General features: G+C 34.9%; 1 protein-coding gene across 4 annotated transcripts in view; it reads right to left on the bottom strand.

Annotated features, from left to right (window-relative positions):
* Positions 1-26,370, bottom strand: part of DENND6A (DENN domain containing 6A) — a 42,880-nt gene extending 16,510 nt beyond the window's left edge. Inside the window, exons 1-9 of one of the 4 annotated variants that reach the window (XM_025050709.1) lie at positions 26,161-26,370; positions 15,389-15,427; positions 15,246-15,288; positions 10,433-10,545; positions 8,360-8,440; positions 7,189-7,234; positions 6,475-6,554; positions 5,318-5,380; positions 4,490-4,545 (exon numbers count right to left, since the gene is read on the bottom strand). In XM_025050709.1, the coding sequence (XP_024906477.1) occupies positions 4,490-4,545; positions 5,318-5,380; positions 6,475-6,492 (137 nt within the window). In that variant the 5' untranslated portion in view covers positions 6,493-6,554; positions 7,189-7,234; positions 8,360-8,440; ... (2 more) ...; positions 15,389-15,427; positions 26,161-26,370. Of the gene's footprint in view, positions 1-2,603; positions 2,698-4,489; positions 4,546-5,317; positions 5,381-6,474; positions 6,555-7,188; positions 7,295-8,359; positions 8,441-10,432; positions 10,546-15,245; positions 15,289-15,388; positions 15,428-26,160 lie in introns of those variants that run through there. The other 3 variants (XM_025050707.1, XM_025050708.1, XM_025050710.1) reach the window with 3 other exon arrangements.
* Between the last annotated feature and the right edge of the window lie 6 nt (positions 26,371-26,376).

Raw genomic sequence — 26,376 nt, 5'->3', positions numbered from 1 at the left:
GGCTAGGAATAAGGCCTCTTGCCAACAGCCAAAAGGAACTATGACCTCCAGCCAACAGCCAAGTAAGTAAGCCTTCTAGGGAAGCAGACCTCCATCCCTAGGCAAGATCTACCAGCCCTATTTGTCCAACTGACTAAATCCTCACCTGACATTTTGACTGCAACCACATAAGAGATCCAGAGTTAGAACCATCTAGCTAAGCAGTTCCCGGATTCCTAAGCCTCAGAAACTGTGTGAAATAATGTTTGCTCTTTCAAGCCTCTATGTTCTACGTACTGGGGTAATTTATTACACGGCAATAAATAACTTATATACGTACCTCCCCACAAAATACTAAATTACATAAGGAAAAAGAACAACTTATCAATGGAGAAGCTTGGAGAACACTTTAATCAAGTGATCAAAGTGAACATTCTCAGTAACAAGGCAAGCCAAACTTGTGTGCTACCTCTTTATTAAGACGCAGAGCCTGAATCTAGTCATGAGTAAATCCCAAACCTAAACTGAGGTATTTCCTGCAAAATAACTGTCCTATAATCCACAAGAATGTCAGGGTCATAAAAGTGAGGGGAAGACTGAGGAGCTACTCTAGACTAAAAAAGAGAGACTAGGGAGACATGACAACTAAATGCAACAGACAATTCTGAACTGAATTTTACCGTGACAACTGGTGACATCTGAATACAATCTTAGTATTAGATGGTATTAACTTATTCATGTTATTTTCCAATTTTGATGGTTACATTTTATCCTAATTTGTAGGAAATAAACACTAAAGTATTCAAGGATAGCAGGCATCAGGTTTCTGACTTACTACCAAATGGTTCAGAGAAAAAGAGTGTTCTGTACTGTACTTACTACTTACCGCAGTGTGTGTGTGTGTGTGTGTACACACACACGTATGTATCATGTTAAATACTGTTATATTTTATATTTTAAGTATACACACACACAGTTGCCCCTCAGAATCCATAGGGGAATTGGTTCCAGGACCCCTGTGAATACCAAAATCCAGATGCTCAAGTCCCTTATATAAAATGGCATAATATTTGCATATAGGAAAATATATAAACTGTATGCTCCCATATACTTTAAATCATCTCTAGATTACTCACAATACCTAATATAATGTAAATGATATGTAAGTAGTCGTTATATTGTTGCTGACATGTATTATTTAGTTAGGCCTATAAATAGTTACATCTGTACTGAACACTAACAGACTTTTTTTCCTTGTCATTCCTTAATACTATATAACTTTTTTTTCCCAAATATTTTCGATCCCCAATTACTTGAATCTGTAGATGTGGAAGCCATGGATATGGAGGACCAACTGTAATTTAAAAATAAAAAATAGCAAAGGAAAATGGAAAAGGTCTATGTGGAAACATCTGACCAACTGACTTTAATAGTGGGATACCCTCAAACTAAAGCATCAAACTTACAAATTACTTCTTCTCTCAAATACAATAATATATTATCAGTATGGGCACAAATAGATAAGAGTACAGTTACAAGATGAAACAGTCTCTGAAATCTCCACATTACGCCAAGTAATACCGGTAATACAAAGTAGTTTCTACTGGGGGGAGGTTAATTATTAAATATTCAAGAAAGAAAACCTATCTCCAGCTCTAATGTTAACAAATATTGATGATATACATCAAATTAATTACAGTGTAGAATTACTAAAATGAGGGGTCTGTAGGGACATCATAAGGTATTTTTTAGCATCACTTTTATATCCCCATTCTGAAGTATCATGCTTTATGCCAAGTGCCCATCCACCTCCCTCTCATCCACCCAAATGTCATCCCCCAGAAAAAAAATTATAAACTGGAATGAAGGAAAGAAAGAAAAGAAAGAAGAGAGAAGGAAAGAGAAGAAAGAGAAAGAAAGAAAGAAAGAAAGAAAGAAAGAAAGAAAGAAAGAAAGAAAGAAAGAAAGAAAGAAAGAAAGAAAGAAATTTTTTTTTAAAGAAACAAAGAAACAAAGAAAGAAACAAAGAAAGAAAGAAACAAAGAAAGAGAAAAGAGAGAAAAGAGAGAAGAGAGAAGAGGAAAGAGGAAGGGAAGGGAAAGAATAGAGGAGGAAAAGGAAAGAAGGAAGGAAGAAAGGAAGGCAGGCAGGCAGGCAGGCAGGAAGGGAAGGAGATGTAGATAGGTAAGTAGGTAGGTAGGTTTCAATTTTTCCAGAAAGATATTAGTCTTTGAAACCCATAACTGTTGTCTACTCTGCCAACGAGGTAGAAAGCCAAAATTGCTTTACTTTCTAGTCCAGCAGTCCCCAACCTTTTTGGCACCAGGGACCAGTGCTCCTATGAGAATCTAATGCCTGATGATCTGAGGTGGAGCTGAGGTGGTGATGCTAGCGCTGGGGAGCAGCTGCGAATACAGATGAAGCTTCGCTCGCTCGCCAGCTGCTCGCCAGCTGCTCGCCAGCTGCTCGCCAGCTGCTCGCCTCCTGTTTTGTGGCCCAGTTTCTAACAGGCCACGGATGGGTACAGGTCTGTGGCCCAGGGTTTGGGGACCCCTGTTGTAGATGGTAGGGGTGGGGGGGTGTTGGGGAAGGGGAACACAACACATAACTTATATGCCTCTTACTGTGCAAGAACCAACTGCAAGTATCATGAGGTGAAATGTCCTTGACTCTAGGCAAGAGAATGTCAGTTTCTTTTGACCGAAAACTGTCCTTCAGTTCCACGCCCAACTTGAAAACTACATGAGAAGACTATTTCTGTGACCAAGAGAGCGCAAGAACCAAAGGCACAGTCTGTGGAGTAGTAGTAGCTTGACAAACTTTGACCTGGTGAAAGAAGGAAAATGGGTCCCTTTTACTCAACTGTATGTCACTCAACTTCAAACATCTTTCCAGGTCCAAGCTGAGTCTTGGTCTAAAAAATCACCTTCAATACAAACATTTAAGCTCTCATTCACACTAATAAACATAAAATGTAAGCTCTACACATACAAAATAAAGTGTTGTCATGGATACAGCATTAATCCGATCATCAGATATTAAATGCTTGGCATAGTACTATCTATGAGGTTATTATTCGTCAAGGTTTGGTTTTCTCATCTCGAGCATCAAAAATTAAAAAACAACAAACTAACTTGTGTTACTTTAAAAATAACATGTAATTTATATTCAGGAGAAAAGACACATAACTAATCAAAGGTGTTAGTGGTGGAACTAATCGCCAGTAATTACCAGTAATTAATTTTGATAAAATTCACCCTTATCAAAGATATAGAGAAGTTCCATCACCCCTCAAAATTCCCTCATCCACTTTGTAGTCTATTTGCCTCCCTCACTCGCAGGCAAACCACTAATCTGATTTCTGTCCCCATAGTTTTGCCTTCTTCAGTATATTATACAAACAGAATCATTCAGTGAGAAGCTCTTTAAAATCTGGCTCCTTTCACTAAAACATAATGCTTCTGAGAGTCATCCATGTTGTTGACTATATCAATAGTTCATTTTTTTCATTGCTGAGTAGTATTCCATGCATATATATACATCTTATTTTGTTTATCCACTTACCAATAATGGACATTTGCACTGTTTCCAGTTAGGCTGGTATATAAAGCCGCTATAAACATTTGCATACAAGTCTTTGTATAGGTACATATTTTCATTTTATTGAGAAAATACCTAGAAGTAGGATTACTGGGCTGTACTAGAGCCAAGTTTATAAAACAAATCTAGCATATAAAACTAATCAATCTTTGAAGCAGTATTCCATGCAGTTTAAAGATCTCACACACACATACACACTCCCTATACATACACAAAAAATCAAACCAAAAAACCTATTCTAGGTCTTTCACGTGACTCCTGAATACATGTATTAGTATTTAGTAATTGTTCATTTATAGCAGTGGTTTCTCAAGCTGGGCTACACATCAGAACTATCTGGGAGTTGGAACTTAGGCACCAATCCAAAGATTCTTATTTAGCCGCTCTGTATAAGGCACGAACATTGGTACTTTTTCTTTCTTTCTTTTTTGTGCTAGGTTCTCTTTTTTTTTATTCTGCATTTTGAAAAGTTTCAAACATACAGAAAAATAAAGACAATAGTGTAAGAACCCCCTTAAACATATCATCTAGCATATTTTGCCATTGTTACTTCATTTATTTTTTCTTACTCAAGTACTTTAAAACACAAACCTCGTGACGTTTTACCTCAAAATACTTTAAAATGTGTCTGAAAAAATAAGCACGTTTTCTTATATCATTACAATACCATTTTCACATCAAACCAAACAAAAATAATTTATTTCTACCATGTACAAATACGCAATCCACATCCAAATTTCCCTGTCAAAGCTCATAACATGTACTTAAGGATGAACCATTAACTTATAACATATGAAATATAATAACTATTTTCTCCCAGTTTTTTCCACATTTAAGAAAATTCATTTTCTAAGAAATTAACATCACCAAAAAAAAAGAGAAAAGACAACTGAAATTTTTTACTTTTTACCTGAAAAGATCCACCTCGTGAACAGTAGGTAAAATAACAGATATGTGTGTGTTTGCCTAAGAGACAGAAAAGAAAAAATAGAAGCTGTAATTAAAATTTACAGAAATTAATTTTTTAAATATGCCTATTTATCTCATGATCTTTAAGCCTTATTGTCCTATATATTTGAAATTCTCTTCCTCCAAGAGAAGCCACAAAAAGAGTGGGTCTTACCAATCTCCCCTAACATAGCCGAAGTTCAAGGATAACACAGATTCCATGGATAAAGCGTTAATCCAATAGTCAAATGTTAAATTAATTCACAACTGTACTAATACTACCATAACACTAGTTGATATATATAACAGGCAAAATTAGTTTTTCTGCTGCTCTCCATTTTTCTTCAATTCAAAGAACAATGTAAGCACTAATAATACCAATTAAAACAATTCAAATGAAAAATTCAACCCCACCCATGAGTAGATGTAGCTTTGCGAAAAATGAAAGGCAATCATTAACTATGGAATCTTTTTGACTGAGTTTCCTAAAAATGAAAGTCTACTGACCACTCTAAGGTAAGAGTTTTGCTAAAATTAAACCTTGTTAAAAAAAATATATATTTACTTTCCCCTGTCCTCACAATTACAGTATAAGCTCTGAGTTTTCAATAGTATCTACCAAAGAACAAGAAAAAAATCTGAGAAACATCAGGAAGTTTATCAAAAAATTATTTAATATGATATTTCAGTAACATTCAGAAATGTAAACCCAAGAAACTACATTTGCTACTTATAAATTCTGTTAAAGAGACTGTATGTGCTGGATTATTCTACTACAGTACCATACTACCTGCTGAGTTAACTGTACTATTTGAGTTGTCCCAGGCTTGTCATGACATGTGGGAATCCGTACCTTAAAAATAAAGACAAGAAATTAACTCTGGCTACAAAGAATGTCCTTGCTATAATTTGCCAGTCCTAACACAATGAGGAATCAGAAATTCTCTATCCTGCTGCTAAAAAAGGTACCATGAACAATGCCTAAAAATCCATAAAAGCAAAGTATTTGTCAGATTAAAAAACTAAAGTCATATTTATTTTCAGTCACAGCACAAAGTAAGTGAACTAAGTCTTCATACACCCATACGCATCGAAATAACTAACCTAATGAGAAGTAAATGTGCTGAAAAACAAAAAGGACATCAACTTCATACCACTTCCTGTTTGTTGTTCCAATCTTTGCTTTGTTAATATACACACACCCAAACACACCCTCTCAAGCTTGCCAAACTATGGGATAAATCTCACAGGAAACTATGAGAACTCTGAACCCAGAGCTATGAGTACTACTTTTGATGATTTCCCAAGGAAAAAAACAGAACAGCTCCCACAGAAATAGCACATCTAAAGAGAAAGCACTGCCAAAAATAAGTCCAACTTGAAAATTAATTGCAAAAGCACTTAGAGTACATTCATACAAAGCCTGAGAGCAAAATGGTAATTCACTTTTTTTAATGAAGGAAAAAAGACTTAATAGAGAACAATGCCCTATGATGGACAGGTGTAATCTGACATTACATGTTAAGATCATTTAAGACTAAGAACCAATGGCTTTCTTAATTTCTTTTAATTTTTAGTAATTCATACTCCATTCTGCAAGTATTCTGCAATACCACCCATCACTGGAGGGCCATGGAGTAGCAGAATTCTAGGTGGCTTTTACATTCACGTGTATTATGTAAGAATGGCCCCCTCATGCAAACTCCATCGGATGAAATGAGACTGGTGGCCCCTGGGGTTGTGTGACTAATGGTTCTGTGCAGCAGTATGAATTGTGGTATTTCCATAACTCCTCATATCAAAGAAAAACAAGTGAAAGCAATAACAAGTCTGAATGTTATTTTACTTGTAGTTAACAAGTAAAATTTACTTGTAGTTAACAAGTAAAATTCATGTGTGAACTCAGAGATCTTTAAAAAAGGAGACAAATTAAATAGAAACTATTACCTTCATTACCACCCCCATAATAGGAAGATGTAATGTTTTCCCTGGCACTGGAGCAGGCCACTGATCAACATCATTACAAGCTGAAAAACATAATAAAGTATTTCCTTAGTATAAGTGGAACCATTGAAACATGAAAAATGGAACATTAGAAATTAAAACTCTATTTGCTACTTTCTATTTTCTACAGAGCAGGAAAAATACACTGAGAAGGATGGAAGATCAAAGGTAAAAGAAAAGTAGTGAAAGAATCTTACATTTCACCAGAAATACGCCTAGGTTTTACTACATAAATTGGTTAATAAATTTTTTTAAAGCAACAAAATAATTGGTATAAAGAGTTTTCATATTCATTTATTACTACTAAAATTAGCTACGAAAGCACACCACCTGGCAGAGCCCTTCTCTATATCGAGTGACATAAGGATTTCTGTTTAATAGTAAGTACTCAGAGTATCCGAACTGTCAACTCAATATTTGTGTATTATTATCCTAATAAATAGGCATCATCTATGTTGCAAAAGGAGATAAAAAGATACAGTCTTTGGTGTTTCTAGATAAAGACGCCAGAAGAATAGTTTTACATCTCTCTCCCACCATATAGCCCTTAAAATTCTTAACTAATTTTTTAGGTCAACTTCATTTTTATCAGATCATTTCCAGTAAAATTTTTAAAACTTTCATAAAGGTACCTAACTTATATAATGTTTAACTTACCTGCTTCCAAATAAGGTTCGCTCTTTTCAAAATACTCTGGTGCTATCTGTTTGAGCACAGTGTGAAAAAAATGAATATAAGGTAGTTTGCTGATCAAAACCAAAGACTGGATGGAAAAAAGAAACAATTTTTAAAAATTTCCTAATGATTATAATTTGTCATTTCTTACATAATCAATTACTAACAAGCTGAATTCAGCAAATGTGTGGATTTTGAAATAAAAAGGCTTTTACAGTGAATGGTAAAAAGGAAACAATACTACAGTTGCAGAACGCAGAAAGTTTAACCTTATAACTACATTTTAATAGCACAAAGGCATAGTCACAGATTTTTCTGCTCTCTAGGAAAAAGAATTTCCAATAAACAGACTAATGTCATGGGTAATTTCCAAATCCTAGCTACAACTGTTGTTAGCAAAGCAATATCAGGAATTAGTTAAATGAACTCTTCTAATAAGGAAAGAGCAAATTGTGATGCTTTTTCAAACTAAGACCTATGACTAATACTTTTAGAGTTCAATGGTCATAGCTACATGCTTAGAAATTGACTTTATACTTTGATCACTTTAGATATAGATTTTGCTAATTTTTCAAAATCTATTTTTCTTGAAAACTACTTTTTACCTTTGTATTCAGCATTAATTACTGGTCAAGGTTACGAAAGGTGAAGGTGGGTCCATAATAGCTAGGATTAACCCTGAACTAATTTTTTTTTTAAGAAAGTAAAAGGTTGTACATTTACAGTAAAAACAGTAACGACTAAGATGTTGCTAACATGTATTTACTGATTCTTCAAAAAGATAATGTGGACTTTAATTAGTTGTAACTATATTATAATCTGTTTATTTTTTTTCCTTTATTCTAAAATGTAAAAATTAAGCAGATTCTTCTGGCTTTTAACAGTTCCAAAAATAACTATAACTTATTGTCAGGAATCTAGTACAGGGATAGCAGAAAGGCAAAATACAATAGCAGTTGAAAATCTAGGAACAGGTGTCTATAATATAAACAAACATCTAGGAATAGGTGTCTATAATCTAAAAAAAACAAGATAATATATAAATTCTATTATGTTTAAAGATAAAATATCAAAGACTTTAAAGACTGTTCATTCAAACAGTTTCTATTTTTCTAACCACAATTTAAAAATATTTTTTTCTATATAAAATTACCTTCTGAAAGTAGCCTCTTTTTAGAGTTTTATCTCGAACTTGTCGGAAATACACATATCCATAAAAATAAGCAGGATCCTTCTATGAAAGAAGTGACAAATTGAATATATTTATATTTATTATTAAACATCACGTTCCTCTATAAACCTGAACTGAAGAGCCAGTTATGCTTTTCCATCAACATTAACAATAATAATGATAGTAAGAGACAATAACCTGCTAACTTGTCCAAAGATAAGATAATGGTAACTAAAGTGTTAAAGTCATATTTCCCTCCTACAGCTTACTCTGCTTATGTCTTTTATTCATATCTGTACTAGTTAATGGGAGTCAGGAAACAATCAAATTCTGTTTTCCCCAACGTTATTCAGTTTTTTAAAAAATTCTGCCTACAATTTTGTATTAGGGGTCAGTCTTAACAAAATGAGGTATCCAAATGTAAAATTTCAAGAGACAAAATAAAAAGAGTTAAATACCAATCCGAATCTTAAATATTACCCCAAAATAATGAAACACCGGAATGTTTACCAACATACAATTTGAAAGGTAATTACATTCCAAAAAATTTTTTATGTTTTAACATCCTAATGGAATAAACTTTGGCCCAGTTCCTTATCTGTTATTCTTTTAACAAATACTTATCAAACACATACTTTGAGCAAGGTATTGTGTTAGAGAAGATAAAAAGATGCATAAGGCAGTTCTTTATGGAGATAACAATCTAAGAAGGATAAGAAAAGCACAAAAATGACCATTATGGAATAGAAGGGAAGGTACTATGAAGAAAGTACAGTGTTACAAAGAGGCCAACGGGGAAGAGATTACCTCTGTCTATTGGGATCAGTAAAGATTTCCTGGAGGCAGCTGGTTTCGAAGTGGACATTGAAAGATAGATATGATTTAAACAAAGATAAAGATATTCTGGGTTTAGAAGGCTAAGAATTTGAGCAAAAACACACCGAGACAGAAAAAAACAAGCTATCCCAGGAAAAAGCAAGGTAAATGTAGTTCATTTGGGTTAAAATATGGCACTTGTACAGAAAACAGGTGAAGTTGGAAATTGGAAAGTTAAAGGCCAAAAATCGAGGACAAAGAAATAGTACTATCATTAGCTCTTTATTCATAAAACAACAGGTTTTAAATTTTATTTCTTTTATATAATATGTATACTTTGGCTGGCAACACTGTAAAATAAACTGCATTGTAAAAAAAAAAAGATAGGATATCTTTGGGCAATTTTGGAATCCTCAGTAGCCCTCAATTCCTTTATCTGCAAAAGGAATGCTCTCAGAACACAATAGGGAGGACTAATGAGATAATACATGATTATTGATACAGTGCCTGGAATGTAAAAAGCTCTAATAAATAGTAGCAATTATTATCATCAGTTAAAGAATATGTTAATAGTGATAGCAAAGGTTATAGAAAGAAGTAGATGGCTATAAGAGACATTTAAATCTAAGGTAATATCTTTGCTAACTGGAAGAAGGTTCCTGTCATTACCAGGAGGTCAGAACCAGGGACGTGAACTGTCAATGTTGATTTTAGGCAAACAATGTCAAGTTCATATTGGATGTGCTGATATGATGGAAATGCTCTTCAGTGTGCAGTACCAAACAGAAACCTACAATCTGGAGTCATCTGATTTATTAAAATTATTTTTAATACACAAAGTTCATTAAAAAATCAAAAAGAGACAACTATAATTCTATCCTACAGTAGGTAGGGATTACCACAGGGATTCTTCAACTCTGAGTGCTATCTACTGGTATAGTACCACCCTACCTCCACATCTAAACAGTTATTAACAAATGAAAGAAAATCACCTCAGCATTCTAATCAATTTCTATAATTCACAATAGTATTATAATGTGTTACAAGAACAGTAACTTTATAAAGTCTCTTTCACTCACATACTAAACCTTTATGAATCAGACTCAGGAAATCCAGCAGCATAATATAAAAACAAAACAAAAGCAAAAAAGTTCTGAATGCTATAAGAGGTAACTGAGTAATTAATTGAATTCTAAAGTTTCCTCTCCATGGATATTCTTCTATTACTACTTTTCCAACCTTTAAGTAAACTGGTAAATCTTTGTCAAATTGATCCAGGAGACAATGCAGTGACACCCTCCTCCCAGAAGACTGTCGAAATCTAAAACAAAACTGGGTATCTCCAAGACAACCTAATAAAAACAAAAATGAAAGAAATTAAAGATAGCACAGTATAACACTTATTTATCCAGTTTCATCAAATGTTAGAGCTGTAGGGGTCCTATCTATCATTTAAACCCATTCTATCATGTTTTAGAGAAGAAAAAGGAGATCTTGAGAGTTCAAGTGACTTGCTCAAAGCTGGTTAGAGGTAAAGCCATTAATAAAACATTCAACTTAACTCCTAAGTCCTTCTATTATTTTTCCTATTCCATTTTCCCCATGTAATTAAAATTTTTTAAAAACTGTCTGCATGTAATTTTGACTCATAAGCATAATAATGAACACAAAAAGCCAAATCCATTTTTATAGTTATTTTTAAAAAGCAGGCAAAACTAAACTATAGTGTTTAGGGATATATGGTTAGAGATAAAACTATAAAGAAAAGCGATTAACTTATTACTATAAGAATCAAGGTGTGGTTACATTTGGAGGGGGAGGGAAACAGTGTTAGGGAGGGGACATAAGGGGGCTTCTGAGGTGCTGGCGAAGTTCTATTTCTTGACTTTGTATGTGTTTCACATTTCACAATGAGACTTAAAAAATAAATAAATAAATAACAGACTCAGAAAGAGTCCAAGTAACAGACTATTTTAATCATTTTAACCCATTTCCAGTTTAGAAAAAAAAAAGTGCAGCTTGCTGCCAGTGTTAATTTAATTCTACATAAACATGCTCTTTGAGGCTGAAGCAAATCTGACTGGTTTTCAATGTGAAAATAAAACATAAAAACTGTCCTTGGAGTTATTTCTAAATAGAACTTGTCTCTAATCCTAATGTAACAGAAATGTATACATAAATCGAATTCATCAAATGAATCTTTGGCTAACAACTGTTCGAAAACAATGTTAACCTCATGCGTAGGAATGCTATGTTTTCTAGGATTTGACACTTTCAGCGATCAAAAATCACATTTTGTAAACATGAATACCACTACTAAAAACAGAATGCTATACACAGAATGATGTCATTTGTTTCCAAAGACTATTGATATATTTAGAGCCATGCGAAAAGAGTAAATGCAAGATATTTTGTGGCAAACTTTAGGGGTAAGGTTAGGACTGTAATCTGCGAGTTATTTTGGAGGAAATGCTGCAGCTGCCAAGTGCTGCCAGTGAGTATTCTCGGGGCAAATGGTAAATGGGTTAATTAAAAATAAAGTTTTAAAACTTTAATCCCTTTAGCAAACTTTTTTAAACACGTAAATTTTACCTAAACTGTCAAGCAATAATTGCGAAAACTGTAAATATTCTAAAAAAGTAAAAGACAAATGAAGTAGCTTGTCACTCAAATTCTTCCTGATTACTATATTTAGAATAAGCTATCAAATATGAAATGTGCTCAAGATTTTATTATTACATATTATTATCCACAGAAGTATTAATTTAGCACATGAAGTCCTCAAAGGAAGTAAAAACTTGATAATACGTTTAAGGTTTTTAAAAATAAACTCAGTATGTATGCCTAAATGTAGTTATAGAAACTAATGTTTCTTTGGTGGTGTAAGGAAGAAATAAAGGGAACTGGAAGGCCGGTCAATTCAGTTTATTTTTTAAAGCAGATAGTTTAAAAATAAGGGAAAGACGTGAAACCCGAGAAAATGGAAACTATTTCTAGCATCGTTTTAGTTCAACGGATTTACATACTGATGGTTCGTTGTTTTAAGACATTTAAATCTTTCAAAAAAGAAAGAAAAAAATCCACCAAGAAGTACACACTAATGTCTAAGACAGTAAGAGAAAGCAGGAAAATGCAATGGATTTTAAAAAGAGATATTACAGCATCTGGAAAATCTAAGGAATGCTGAACTTTGGGAAGGGAAGTACGAAGCTCCCATAGCCTCAAATCCCTACCCATCTGGCTCCATTCCCAAATCGTGGACATGCTGTGAGAACTTTCCAGTGACCAGCTCCACGCACAAGCTGTACAGAATTGGTCAGGCAACTAGCTCATCAGGTCTAAAGGCTTAAGCCATATTGTCCTTGTGAACTGAGGTAAATGGTTCCTATATTACATTTCAGAGGTCTGTTTCGGAGGTCTGTCTCTCTGCACAGGAAAAGTTAAAAAGAAATATCAACTCCTTATCTGGCTTAGTAGAGCGCCTTGTTCTCCATCCTGACTCCACCATTATAATAGGAATGGAGGCATTAGAGATTGGCAACTAGATTTTTCACATTTACCTTGCAGAAAATGATACCTAAGAAGTAAAGGCAATCCTGGTACTCTACAACTTCATCAAAAATAAATCTATATTGTTAGTATGACTCATTCATTTGTCTATATAATAAGAGACTGCAGTACTACATAAGCAACACAATGATTACATGTGAAAGATGGTTAAATGAGTGTGATCATGAGGAAAAAGTTATGATCTGAGGAAAAAGAAGCCACAGTCAATGAGATCTAGTCTTAGGTCTATCGATAATTAGCCTTCTAGAAGTCACTTAATCTAAGGTTCTCAATTTCCTTGTCAACAAAAGTGAGGGGTATCATAAGATAATCACTAAAGTCACTTCCAGAAGTTATATTGAATGATTCTAAAATAAAACTCCACAATTGACCTACAACTGTACTAATTTCTAAGCATCAAACACCTTACCCAATATATTCACTGAGAAAACTAAAGACCTACAAAACTCCAAAGACCTAAAAATTATGCTACGTGTATCAGTTTCTGATTACTAAGATAAAAATGGGAAAACATTTTCATGGAAATGATTTTTTACTTTATACTAACCAAGGTATAAAGATTCATTTATACAAATTTTAAGATTAAATGACAGTTCTCTAAGAAAAATACGCTTTAACATGATTTCTTGATCAAGAACAACATAAACTCTTTTCCATGATAAGTAGCCGGTGTTAAGGAAATAGCAAATCTGCTCAGTAAGACCCCATGGCTTTAGAAAAAGTTTCATTTTAATTAGTCTAACAGTCTTAACTAGCTTAGAAAACAGAACTAATAATCCAACACTCTTTAAATAAAAAAGAACTTCTATAACCTTCCCCTACCATCCTTTTCCAAATAACTAAGTTTTTATAAAGAAATCAAATAAAATCCTGGGTCAAAATGATCTTCATTGTTTTGTCACTACTTCAGAAAATGTTTTTCCCTTCAAATACATGAGTTGAGCACTAATGTTCATTGAGTGCTTACTCTGTGCCAGGCATTATTCTAAATGCTTTAGATATATTAACTCATTTGGTCTTCATGCTTCTCATGTAGGTCCCACAATTATTCCTGTTCATGAGGTGTAAACCAAGGCACAGAAAGATTACGTAATCATCCAAAGAAATACATCTGCTAAATGGCAGAGCAGGAATTTAAACCCAAGAAGTCTAACTCTGGAGCTGGTGCTCTTGAGTTTAACTTCAAACAAGAAAATGATGCATAGAGACTATTTACAAAACTTGAAATGAAAAAGGCTATCCAAATACCATAAAATTAACTTCTTAGCCTTGATGCGCATGTAGAGATGTAAAAAAGAAAGAGAGCAATAAAAACCAGTTATGATCTGAAAGAGATGAATGTGCAGTAGAATCTACTGGGACTCCAATCCTATAAAATCAGTTGATCCTGCAATCTGCACAACTCAATTTACCCGGAGTCCTGAAAATACAATCCAATACTCACTGCATTCAGAACTGCATGTGTGAACTTTGTAAGGAAAATGTTAACTGGAATGAGGAGAGATGCTATAAGATCTTTCTATCAGTATTTCATTAATAGGCAAAACATACTAAAAGAGTCTAAAAATTCCAGGTTAGAACAAATGCCATACTGGGATCTCTCAAAGACATCTTTTTTTTTTTTTTTTTAAATCATGATATCACTTTTTTACCTATGTCATGAAAACTGAGTTCCAAATATATAGGGAAAAACTCTGGACGCAGTTATAAGGAAAGGAAAAAAATGCTTTAAAAAATTAAAAAGTCAGATCTCCCAAATCAGGTTAACTAAACTATATTAACAGAATATTAGAAGTAACCACAAAAGAAAAAGAAACTGGAATGTCTTTGCTCCATAGGGTTCCAACTGTGTGTGGTCTAAGAAGTTGAATGTTCTGGTTACTATAAGCCTGAAAAGCTGTTTTAAAAATGAAATACAAGAGGTAATCTGAAAGATTTCAACAATTAGGACAACACAAAGGGAGAGCTTGAAACAGATCAACAGAACCAAGTTTAAAATAATAGCAAATACTTATAAGGTGTTTTCTGTACACCAAGCACTATTCCAAGTGCTTTATATATACAAATTCATATAAATTATTGAAAATAATTGATGGTCATGCTTCATAACCAGATTCACTTTTTTTTTAACTCACTGCTTTTCCAGAGTTCTTTGCAAGCTCTCAAATCCTAAACTAAACATAAATGACTTACTATAAATCCTCCAAAATACCCATGTCATTGATTTTCAATCTCTTCACTATCTCAACAGTTTTTTGCTCCTTGATGTTTTACCTCATTACAACTAACAGCTAAAAGTTGAACCAACTAAAATCGACAAGACATGACAAGACATCAAAAACTAGGAATCTAAATCACTGACCTGTTAGGCTGAAACTGAGTTTCATTCTAATACGCTATTCAATCGATTTTCATGTATTAAGAGTATAATCAGTATTCTCAGTATAAAATTCAACAGAAACACCACATGAAAAATAGTTACCTGAATTTGAATCTGGAAAAGACAAATAGCAAATATTGGTTTTCTGAAAAAGAAAACAAAAGCTATATATGCTGACACACACACACCAATAAAAACAAACAGAAATACAACAGTAGACTATACAGAGAAATATTTTTACTTACTTCTTTATCAGTAAGTTTGGAATGTTGAGGATAAATTACCTGGAAGAAAAAGAGTTAAATTTTGTTAGACAAATATATTGAGTGTATCTTATAGACATTAGCAGGTACTTCTAAAATACTAGTTGGCTGTGGTCAAACAGTTTTAAGAAATGTTCATAATCTTTAACAATAAAACATGTGAAAAACTGGGACAATTGAGTGGGATTTATATTAGGCAAAAAAAAAAAAAAAACCTTTCTAATTCAAAGTTATCTCTAAAAGATTGGTGAAATCCTGAGTGATCAAGAATAATTTACCAACTAAATTACCAATAATTCGAAGCTTATTGAGTCTTTTCTTTGTAAGCCTAAAACTTAAAGAGAACTTGATCTATTAGCTGATCTACTTCAAGCAATAATAATTTTCACTTGATTTTAAGAGGTAGTACAAATCACTAACTTCTTATAAAAGAGAAATGGAAAGGAAAAAGTAATTATCTGCAGTTTAAGAAATCTCAAATGCCATCTCCCACCATAAAGCCTACCCCAATTCCCTCCAATTCCTTTAAATAATCATTGCATTTTCCTAGATAGGTGGGTTGTGTCTGCAATGATCACAGCCACCTTCTGAGGGCAACTCCTGCCCCACGGCCCCAGAAAAGAAAGAAAAACTAGGCCAGAACAACTACCATGGGAAGAGCACTAGTAAACACCAGATCCAAGGGCACCCACTCTACAGGTCAATCAACTAACTGCCTAGACATGCCTAGGTGTGAAAATACTGCCCAAAAGAGTACCAGTGCTCAAGTGGGCCAATCCAGATTCTCTTGGGCATGTGAAGAAGAGATGGGATTAGGAGCAGCAGGTTAACACTGACAACAAAAAGGAGAGAAAACAGGAAGAGTAGCTAAATTATGTTAATGTTGGGTTGCTCATGTGGGGATCCATGACCTTCCACTTCTGGAAGAATCAGAGAGGTCTTCCAGTCCCCAGAGCTGCCCAAGAACCTGAAAATCTTCCCTTTCCAGAAATAATACATAGTAATATTACATTATAAACTATATTAAAGTGAATGTACATATTTATTTCATTTATTTAGTTCTCACTAGAGACAAGGCTGGCTACATGTAAGAAAACTAAAGTAAGAAAAAAGATATGGAGAATTAATACTTAATGAGCATCTTCTGGAGTTCTTAATTTTCTCAACTGTCAATTCGCTCCATCTTTTCAGAAGAGGGGATAAATTCACAGCAGTCAAATAATTCTCCCAAAACTTATTCGTCTAGTAAGTGCCAGAGCTAGCACTTGAATTTAGATTTCATTCCAAAGTATACAAGCCATTATTTCTCACTCCACCCATAGTAGTGATCATTAACACATAATCGTAGCCCTTCTTTCCTCCCAGCCAGTATGTGGCATATAATCCTTCTCAGTCCAGGTCTATGGGGAGGGTCTACAGAGCTGATATGTTACATGAAAACCACCCACCATTCCTGGAATAGAGAATGATGCCAAAGCACATTCTGTTTACTCTGATTTGTAACCCATGTTCTAGCCAACCTGACTCAATCTCTGTCCCATGAAGGCAAGGATCTGGTCTGTTTTGTTCACCACTTTATCTTGACACCTAGAACAGTCTCTAGTGCATAGTAGATACTAAAAAAACATTTCTTCATCTATGGCCATGCTATCCTGAACAAGCTTGATCTCATCTGATCTTGGAAGCTAAGCAGGGTTAGTACTTGGATGGGAGATCACCTAGGAAGACCAGATGCTGCATGTGTAAAAAAATAAAATAAAATAATAAGAGATTGTAAGCTGACAAGGTCCTTGAAATCTGTGAGGTCAACCAAGGGTTGCCTCGCCTTAAAAACAAACAAAAAAAACCATTTCTTCGATCAGTGGATATACCCTCAAATTAATTCAACAACTCAGTATTTAATATGTAATTCTTATTTATATGTACATACATCTCCTGTGCTTAACCTTGAGACCATTTTATCTTGTTCCTTTTAAAGTAGAAATGACAAGCTTATAACCTATCAGCCATATTTTATGAAAATCTTATTACAGCTAAATTACCCTGGAGTTTGCTGGTCTAAAACATATTAGTAAGTTTAGTGGTCTCTAATAGCTTAATCTTAGACTCTAAAATCAGTTTTATGTAAGTGCCCTTCGGATTTTTATTTTCTGCAATTAAAACATCAACTCAAAAGCAAATATGCAAAGTTTTGTTTTTTGTTACATAAAGACATCACAGTGGTTCCCTTTGGACTTTGGTTTACTATGGTTTAAAATACCAGCATGACAATACAGAAAAAAATGCTGGTATGTTTTCCCTATACATATGAGTACCTTAACTATATATAACATGTATGTGTATATATGTATATGTGTGTGTATTTAGGAAGCTTATATATGCTATATATATTTAAGTAAGCTAAAAGGATATAAGAACTACAAAACCTATCAAGTCTGCCTTTTAGAAACTGTACTAGACTGTCAAGCAGTATTCTAAAATTTTATTTTAATGTACTACGTTAGGACTACCCAGTGTTTTATTTTAGAATAGATACGATATTCAAAAAGAAACAATGTATATTTATATGCTATAGCTATCCAAATGTCTACTTCACTTAAGATTAAAAACATCAGAAAAACTCATACCTAATTTTAAAAACTCAATTAAACTCTCTATTTAAAAAAAAAAACAAAAAAAAGTAACCACTGCCAAGTATCTTGAACTACAAAAATTGCAAGAGTTACCAGAATTATTTTCTATATATATTTTATTTTGTGGAAAAAAAAGTTTAAATACAAATTTAGACAATTACTGTTAGTCAGTCAGTTCCTGACATCTATATGGGAATTAATCAACTGTGGATTGGCCCCAGGATCTGGAGACGCGTCTCACTTGAAGTTTCCTTGCTCCACAGCTCAAGTCCAGACATCTCTGTCCCCTAGGTCACTGGCATTCTTTGAGGCATCAAAGGGGAACAGAGAGCATCAACAAATGTGACCCTGGTTCTGTTACCTATGTCAAGATCTCCCACATTATAACAAATAAAGGAGAGGCAGCCGGTAAAAAAACAAAAAAAAAAGTTTTATTTGATATAATTATTAAGCCCTAAAAATAATGACATAACATGTATTTAACATCATGGTCTGATAAGAAAAAAATGTGCCTCAGAAAAATATTAATATATATACTGGAAAACAGTATTATGTTTTAAATGAAGCTATTTTTTTCAAAGGTATGTCTATCTTCCACTCGCCCCTGCATACCCTAACATTCCCACCTCAGTGTAGGAATAATCATGATCCCAGAAAAAGGAAAATTAGGAATAACAGTTAACTTACTGCTAGTATCACTTGGACATGGGAAAAAATTCATGCCTACCATGCGCCCCGGTTTGCGTGAATGGGTGCCTGACAGTTGCCATGCTGATTCATGTCTGTCTCCACTGCACAACCCCACCTAGTGTCCCAGGCCTGGAAGAGAATACACTTCCCCAGAAACACCTGCCTTGATCTCCTACATAAACATTAACTCACATACAAACATCGTCGTAACCTTAAAGAGAAGATAAATCATCACATGTGGGGTATTCTTCCCAATAACATATAACCTCAGACTAATCATGAAAACACATCAGAACAAAACCAAATTAAGAGAGATCCTACAAAATATCTGACCAGTATTCTTCCAAAGTGTCAAGGTCATGAAATACAAGAAAAAACTGAGGAACTTTCACAGACTGAAAAGGACTATAGAGATATTGATAGCTATATACAATGTAGGAACCTGGATTGGATACTTAAACCGAAAAAGGACATTAGTAGAAAAACTGGTGAAATCCACACAAACTCTGTTGTTCAGTAAATAGTACCATACTAAAGTTATAATCTTAGTTTTGATTATTATACTATGTTTATGTAACATGTTAACTTTAGAGGAAGCTGAATCAATTACTTTTGTAGTAACTGTAAATCTAAAATCATCTCAAAATAAGGTTTTAAAAGAGTAACACCTCTATTACATATTCTATACAAAAAGTAACCCAAAGTGAATCAAAGACCTAAGTGTAAGGTAAAACCATAAAACTCTTAGAATAAAACATAGAAATAAATCTTTATGACTGTGGATTAGGCAATGGTTTCTTAGATATGATACCAAAAGCATACAAGCGACCAAAGAAAACATAAATAAGCTGGACTTCATCAAAATGTAAAACTTCTGTGCTTCAAAGAACATCACCCAGAAAGTGAAGACATCCTGCAAAAAGGGAGAAAATATCTGCAAATCATATATCTGATAAGGGTCTAGTATACAGAATACATAAAGGACACTTACATTTCAACAATAAAAAGTCAAGTAACCCAATTTTTTAATGGGCAAAGTATCCGATTAGACGTTTCTCCAAAAAAGATATACAAATAGCCAAATAAGCACATGAAAAGATACTCAACATCATTAGTCATTAGGGAAATGGAAATAAAGCTATAAGATACCACCTCATATCCACTAGGATGGCTGTAATCAAAAGGACAGACGATAACAAGTGATGATAGAATATGGAGAAATTAGAACCCTCATACATTATTGATGGAAATGTGAAAATGCAGCCACACTAGAAAATGGTTTAGTAGATGCAGGGTTACTATATGACCCAGCAATTTCACTCCTATGTATACATTCAAGAGAAGCGAAAACATATGTTCATACAAGAACTTGTAAATGAATGTTCATAGCAGCATTATTCATTATAGCCAAAAAGTGGAAACAATCCATATTTCCATCAAATGATGAATGGATAAAAATGTGATCTAATATATCCATATAATGAAAAAAATTCAACCATAAAAAGGAGTGAAGTACTAATAGAAACAACAATCTGGATGAACCTTGAAAATATTACACTAAGTCAAAGAAGCCAGACATAAATGGCCATATGCTATATGATTCCATGCATATGAAATGTACACAACAGGAGAATCTCTAGAGACAGAAAGTAGATTAATGGTTGCCAGGGGCTGCAGGGAGAGGGGAATGGGCCATAACTGAAAGAAGGTAACAGAAATTTCTGCAGTAATGATAATATTGTTTTTTTATGTCTATGGTAGTGACATGCAAGGTTCGCTTTATGAAAATTCTCCAAACTACAGACTGAGGATTTGTGTACTTTTCTATATGTGTGTTATATTTCAATAAAAATATTTACTTATTTTAAAAGTGAAAAAAATGGCCTGACATCACAATATTAGGACAGCCTGGCCTCATTCAAGATCTAAACTAAACTATGCTACTGGAAAACTTAAATCAGTTTGAACACAGAATGGACAGTGAAGCATTTCTCTCAAAAAGGAGTGGTTTAACTACAACTGTCCATGTTTTACATCATGCTTCATGGTAAATACAAAAACATACAGTACTTGTGAAAGGACTAACTGGACAAGAGAATGTCCCAGATTCTTTCCAGATTGGGATAATATAATTTCATAACAGAATCAGAGATTTAGTAACACTGAAGAAGCCTTTGTAAAATCTAGGAGCCTAAGAAACTCAAGAGGACACTGAGGCTTTAAGTCTCAAATCACAGAACTTCATCAAGCTACTAAGAAGTAGTACTAGTTCACAAAGAAATTTAAAGGCCATTATTAATATCCTGAAAATCCTTCTATGAAAACACTCAGTGTTAATGACCTACCTTCCTTGCTAGATTGTAAACTTAATTGAGGGGGAGATGATCAAGGCTTTATCTCCAGAGCATATCAGTATTTAGATATAGTAGTTGCCCAATAAATGTCTGCTGAATAGATGGCTTAATGAGACAGTACAGCAACAAATAATTACACATAACATCCATTTTGATTAAAATAGTAAACTTGCTGAGACTCAAATATTGAGGCATGGTTCACCCAGTTTGAGTGAAAAAAAAAACAAAGGAAACAACCCTTCACACACTGCTTTTATCCTTCTCAGAAAAATAAACAGAAACTTTGTTAAGATAAAGGAAACTGGTGACTACTCCAGCCTCCACCCTGCTAGGGGATAAGGGGGAATGGGCAGTGACTTAAAAGCAGAAGTGGGAAAGAAAAGAGTTAATTTTGCTAACTGCTCTTTTAAAAACAGCATAAAAATTTGTCTTCATCTCAGAGCAGAGCTTTATCTTCATTTTTTTTTTTTTTTTAAGCAGGGACAGGGGAGGAGGGAAGATCAGTAAGCTGAATGAAATCTATGATTCACACAACATATTAATGATAAATTGCCCTACTTTTTATAGATAATTTATCTATGAAATTCTTTTCAGCAAGAGGTGGAAAACAAATATGCACATACAAATCATCAGCTATGAAATCTAACTGGATTCCCATTAAGTGCTTTAACTATATGTGATTCACATCCCAAGATGTGTATTTTTTAAAAAATCAATTTAAGGCAAGATAGAATAAGAGAATAGCCAAGAACAGTACCACACTAACTATAAAAGGGACTAACATATTGGGCATGCATTAAATGACAGGTATTAATTCTTAAATGCATTATCTCAGTACCTACAACAACACTCTCAAGATATTACTTTCCCATTTAATAGTTGAGGAAAATGAAACCCAGAGAATTGAAGAAACTGACTAAAACTCAGACAATTAACAAATGTTCAAAACCCCAGAGCTTATACTCTTTTCACTAGATTGAAATTCTGTCCAAAAAGTTGATAGGTCATAGTCTTCAAGAGAGGGAAAGCCACCAACGATGCTTCTATTCTTATAAAATGTGGGGCCAGAGAGGCTCAGGAGGCACCTCAAGTTATAAAAATATCAACCTCCTATGACATTCTATGAGTTCACATGATTTAGAAGCCCTCAAAAATGCAAAAATCAAAAATGCATTACATCTCTAAGATGAGTGCATGGGCAGCAAATAAATCTCTACTTTGGGGCGGGGGGAAGGAAACTGCTAAATATCCAAATGAAGGGAAATGGTTAAATAAATTATGGTCTATAAAATTCTATCTATGAAGAATCTTTAATGATCTGGTAATTGTTTGATAATGTTTATCCATAAAAGCAGCCTCTTACAGTAGACTTGTTTGGAGGATTGCTGCCCAGCCCATGCTCTGGAAGTATCCCATCTTTCCTCTTGCAGGGGTGAGCCTAAGTGGCCACAATTGTTACTGAAACCCTGTCTCCTGACTACAGCTAACTAAGCAAAAGTGAGCACCTGACCCATGCAGAGAGATACTCTAATATTTGAATTACACATTTCAGTCTGGTTCCAAAATACAAAAGTGTGGGGGTAGAGGGTTGATATTGAGAAGCTTGCAGAGGAAACCATCCTCAGCATAGAGAATGGAACAGACGTGCAAAACGAAGCAGAGACAAAAGACCACACAGCTCCAAAGAGACAAAGGGAAAAGCTTGGGGCTTTCCAAGTCCCACGAGATTTATTGCTACTTCCTGCAACTGGGTCCAAGAGACTCCTTACAATCACTCTCTTGACTTAAATTTATTTGAGACAGTTTCTGTTAATAACAAATTAATCCTTGACAGATATGAAATTATATAAAGAAAAAAATTAACAAAAATATTAATTAATAGAAGTTGTTTCTTAGAATAATTATGAGTGATGTTTTCTAGTGTTTATAATTTTCTTTCTTGTCAAGTTTTCAACAATGAGCATATTATTACCCACTCAGGAAAAAAAAATTGAATAAATGAGGCAATTCTGGATTCAGATAAGTAAAGCTCACTATATAATCAGGTAATTTCAGAGCTAGAAGTGACAAAGAGTGTATAAAATCCAGGGAATTTCAAACCTTATTCCAGAAGACATTTGAATTCTGTGATGATGCTTCAGGGGCACCTCAGGGGGTAAAAAAAAAAAAAAGCTAAGCACACCTCCTGTAGTCAACACCTTTTGCAGTCTCTTCCAGCTCAAAAAACTCCCTTAACTGTTCCCTTCACCTAGGACAGTACCCCAAACAGACTTTTGATGCAATAGGGACCAATCCTCAACCAGGTCCTCAGCAGATTAGATAAGAGAATATGAGAATCTCAGACCAAGCCTGAGTACCTTCCTCTGGAGTTTGGAATTAGAGTGACACTCTTCATCAGAGTGGCTGAAAGGGGCAACTTCACCATAAAGACCACAGAAGCAGAGCAAGTCAGTTTGCAGGGAGTATGAAGAATGAACAAAATCCACAAAACAAGAGCATAAACAAGAGGCTTCCCTGGTTCTAGGCTCTAGTAATTTTCTGAAGCCCCACTACGTTTGTACCTTGGATATCTGAAAATGCCTCTATGGCCTTACAGCAAGTTCCCCTTTTCTGCTTAGGCTATAGCTTAGTTTCTGTTGTTTATAGCCAAATATATAAACACACAGGTCCCATTTCAACCAGATTAAGCTACTGAGGTACCTCATTAGATTTTTATTTACACAGGGAAAAAAGTTCCCCCACTTAAAAAAAAAAGTACTGATTCTAGTAACTCAACTTCATTTTACTAGTAAGAAAAATAAGGTCCAAAGGCATCATCTTCACAAAGCAAAAGCTAAGGATTCTCCCCACTAAAAATGAAAAAGAGAATCTCAATGCTTCCCAAATACAAACTTAAACAGGTCTTACTGGGTCCCAAGCACTGTTCCCAAATGCTTCACCAATATTAACTTATCCATTTCTCACAATACCATGACACATATACTGTTATCCGGTTACAGAGGAGGAATACGTAGCACAAAGAAGCTAAGTAATGCATCCAGAGTCACGTAGATTGAAACCTAGGCAGTCCAGCTCTAGAGTCTAAGTTCTTGATCCATATTCTATATTGTCTCTTTAGTAGGGATTTAAGCTTAAATACACTTGTTTAAAATCTTAAGTCTCTCAAGTCTACAATTCAATAACTACATTTTTGATAACACAGGTAGGTTCCAGGATACTATTATCCAAACTTAGTTTTTACCTGTTCTTCCATTAATTTCCCGTTTGAGTCCCCATGGTTGTGCATTATAATAAATAGGGCTGGGGCTACTATGTCACTTCTCCAACACAATTCTACACTCACCTTCTTGTCCCATTTAAGATGTGTTCATCTACCTTTGGATCCTTTAGTAGGGAATATTCCCCGCCTTCATCTTACACCTTCTAAAATCAGTGATTCTTAATCAGGGAACAATAGACTATAAGGTCCACAGATAATCTCCCAAAAGTCCATGGAAGCAAAAACATAATTTTGTATTAGAAAGCATTTTTCTAATAAAGAGTTCATAGAGTTTATCATATTTTTTTAAAGGGTACAAAAAAATTAAGAACTGACCTAAAGAAAACTCTGTACAGTAGCATATACTATGGGAAACAAAATTGAAAATAAGTCCTTTAATGATCTACATTTTTTGTAGCACCTTAATTATGCTAAGTACTGTTTATTTGGTCAGAAAAACATACTCATGTTACAAAGAGTATCTCAAATGATGAGTCAATACTTTAGCTATATAAAAAGGCAATCGAATACAACAACCCAATTCTATGCTTTCTGAATTGTATTTAGCTACACATATAACTTCAGGTTAACTGTCAATGTAAACAATAGATGGCATTTAAATCACTTCCTCAAATTCCTTGGGAACTGTTGGTCCTATCTCAGTAAGATAAAGAATTATCCATGTAGTCGCTCATTCTAATAAGTATTTATTGAACACCACTATGTGTAAGGCACTGCATTTAGCTCTGCTACTGTGATTATTTCCTGGTTCTCTCCTATATGTAGTCTCAATCTACAAATAACAGGTTAGAGTATGTCATTCATATTTCTGTGCCCAGCAACCAGCATAAGCCTAGATATTCGTGAAAACTTAATGTGTATTGAACTGCCTAATGATAAAACACAGAGAAGACAGGTTGAACACAAAAGCAGTGCTTCGCATTAAGAAAAACCTCCCTGGCCAATTTGCATAGCCAACTCATGCCACTAAAGTCAGAATGAGATGGTTCATTAAAATCTGCCATCACTACCAAAAAAATCTTCTAAACATATATCCTCCTGATTACGTTTTTCTTGGACACATAAAATCAAGCAATTTCTTATGCTACAGAAAGTACCCTAAACAATGTCAAAACAGGTAAGATTCGAAGGCCTTACAATAAGGCGCCATAAAGATGGAAAATTTGAGTTTCACAAGCAAACAATTTTCTCCGTGTGCATTTTGATATTGGCTTTAAGGTCAATGGTCTCAGAAGCAACAATAAGAAATAACATAAATGAGGAACAAGAAGAGGAATAAGAGAAAATGCATGCTGAGGATAAGCATTGTGGTTCAGGCTGAGTGGAATGCTCTAAGAGTTCCTACTGTGAATGATCAAAACAACCTCTGGGTCTAGAAAGTTGGTTGTGTGAGGCTGGGTTATTATATTTCACCATATGTCAGGAGCATTGTTCTCTTCTTGATAAAGCCCCAAACATCCTGCCTGCGGCCTCCTCCGGGTGTCACTAACCATTTTAGTTATTCCTGTGACACTGGTTAAAAAAAGAAAAATTAAAAAAAAAAATATGAACATCAACAAGTATTTAGGAAGGGCCTTGAGAGAACTTTTCACCCCTAGTCGCAGCCCAAGATCCTCCCACAGGAACTGCCGATGGATCGCTGCCCAGGCGGAGGGGCGGAGGGGCGGCCGGCCACGCCCGGATGCGCAGCGGGCGAAGTCCAGGCCGGCCAGCCCCGCGGGCCACACGCTCTGCTGGGGCCGCCCCTGTGCTGGGACCGGGACTGGGCGCGGGGACAACGCTGCGGCCGGGCCTCACCTCCACGGCTTGGCCCAGCTCCAGGTCGAAGCCCACCACACACACGCAATGCAGCCAAGCCGAGAAGCCGTCCCAGCGCAGCAGGCCCCGGCCGCGGCCGTCGTCCTCTTCATCGTCCTCCCGCACGGCTCCCGCTGGCACCACAGCCGGTGCCCTGCGCTCTTCGGCCGCCGCCACCACCTCTTCTGACGGCCCGCGGGAGTTGGGCCCCGAGTG

The sequence above is a fragment of the Pteropus alecto genome, unplaced genomic scaffold (genome assembly GCF_000325575.1).
Source record: "Pteropus alecto unplaced genomic scaffold, ASM32557v1 scaffold75, whole genome shotgun sequence".
Taxonomy (NCBI): domain Eukaryota; kingdom Metazoa; phylum Chordata; class Mammalia; order Chiroptera; family Pteropodidae; genus Pteropus; species Pteropus alecto.
The sequence above is the reverse complement of the archived record's forward strand: the minus strand, read 5'-3'. Positions and strand labels throughout refer to the sequence as shown.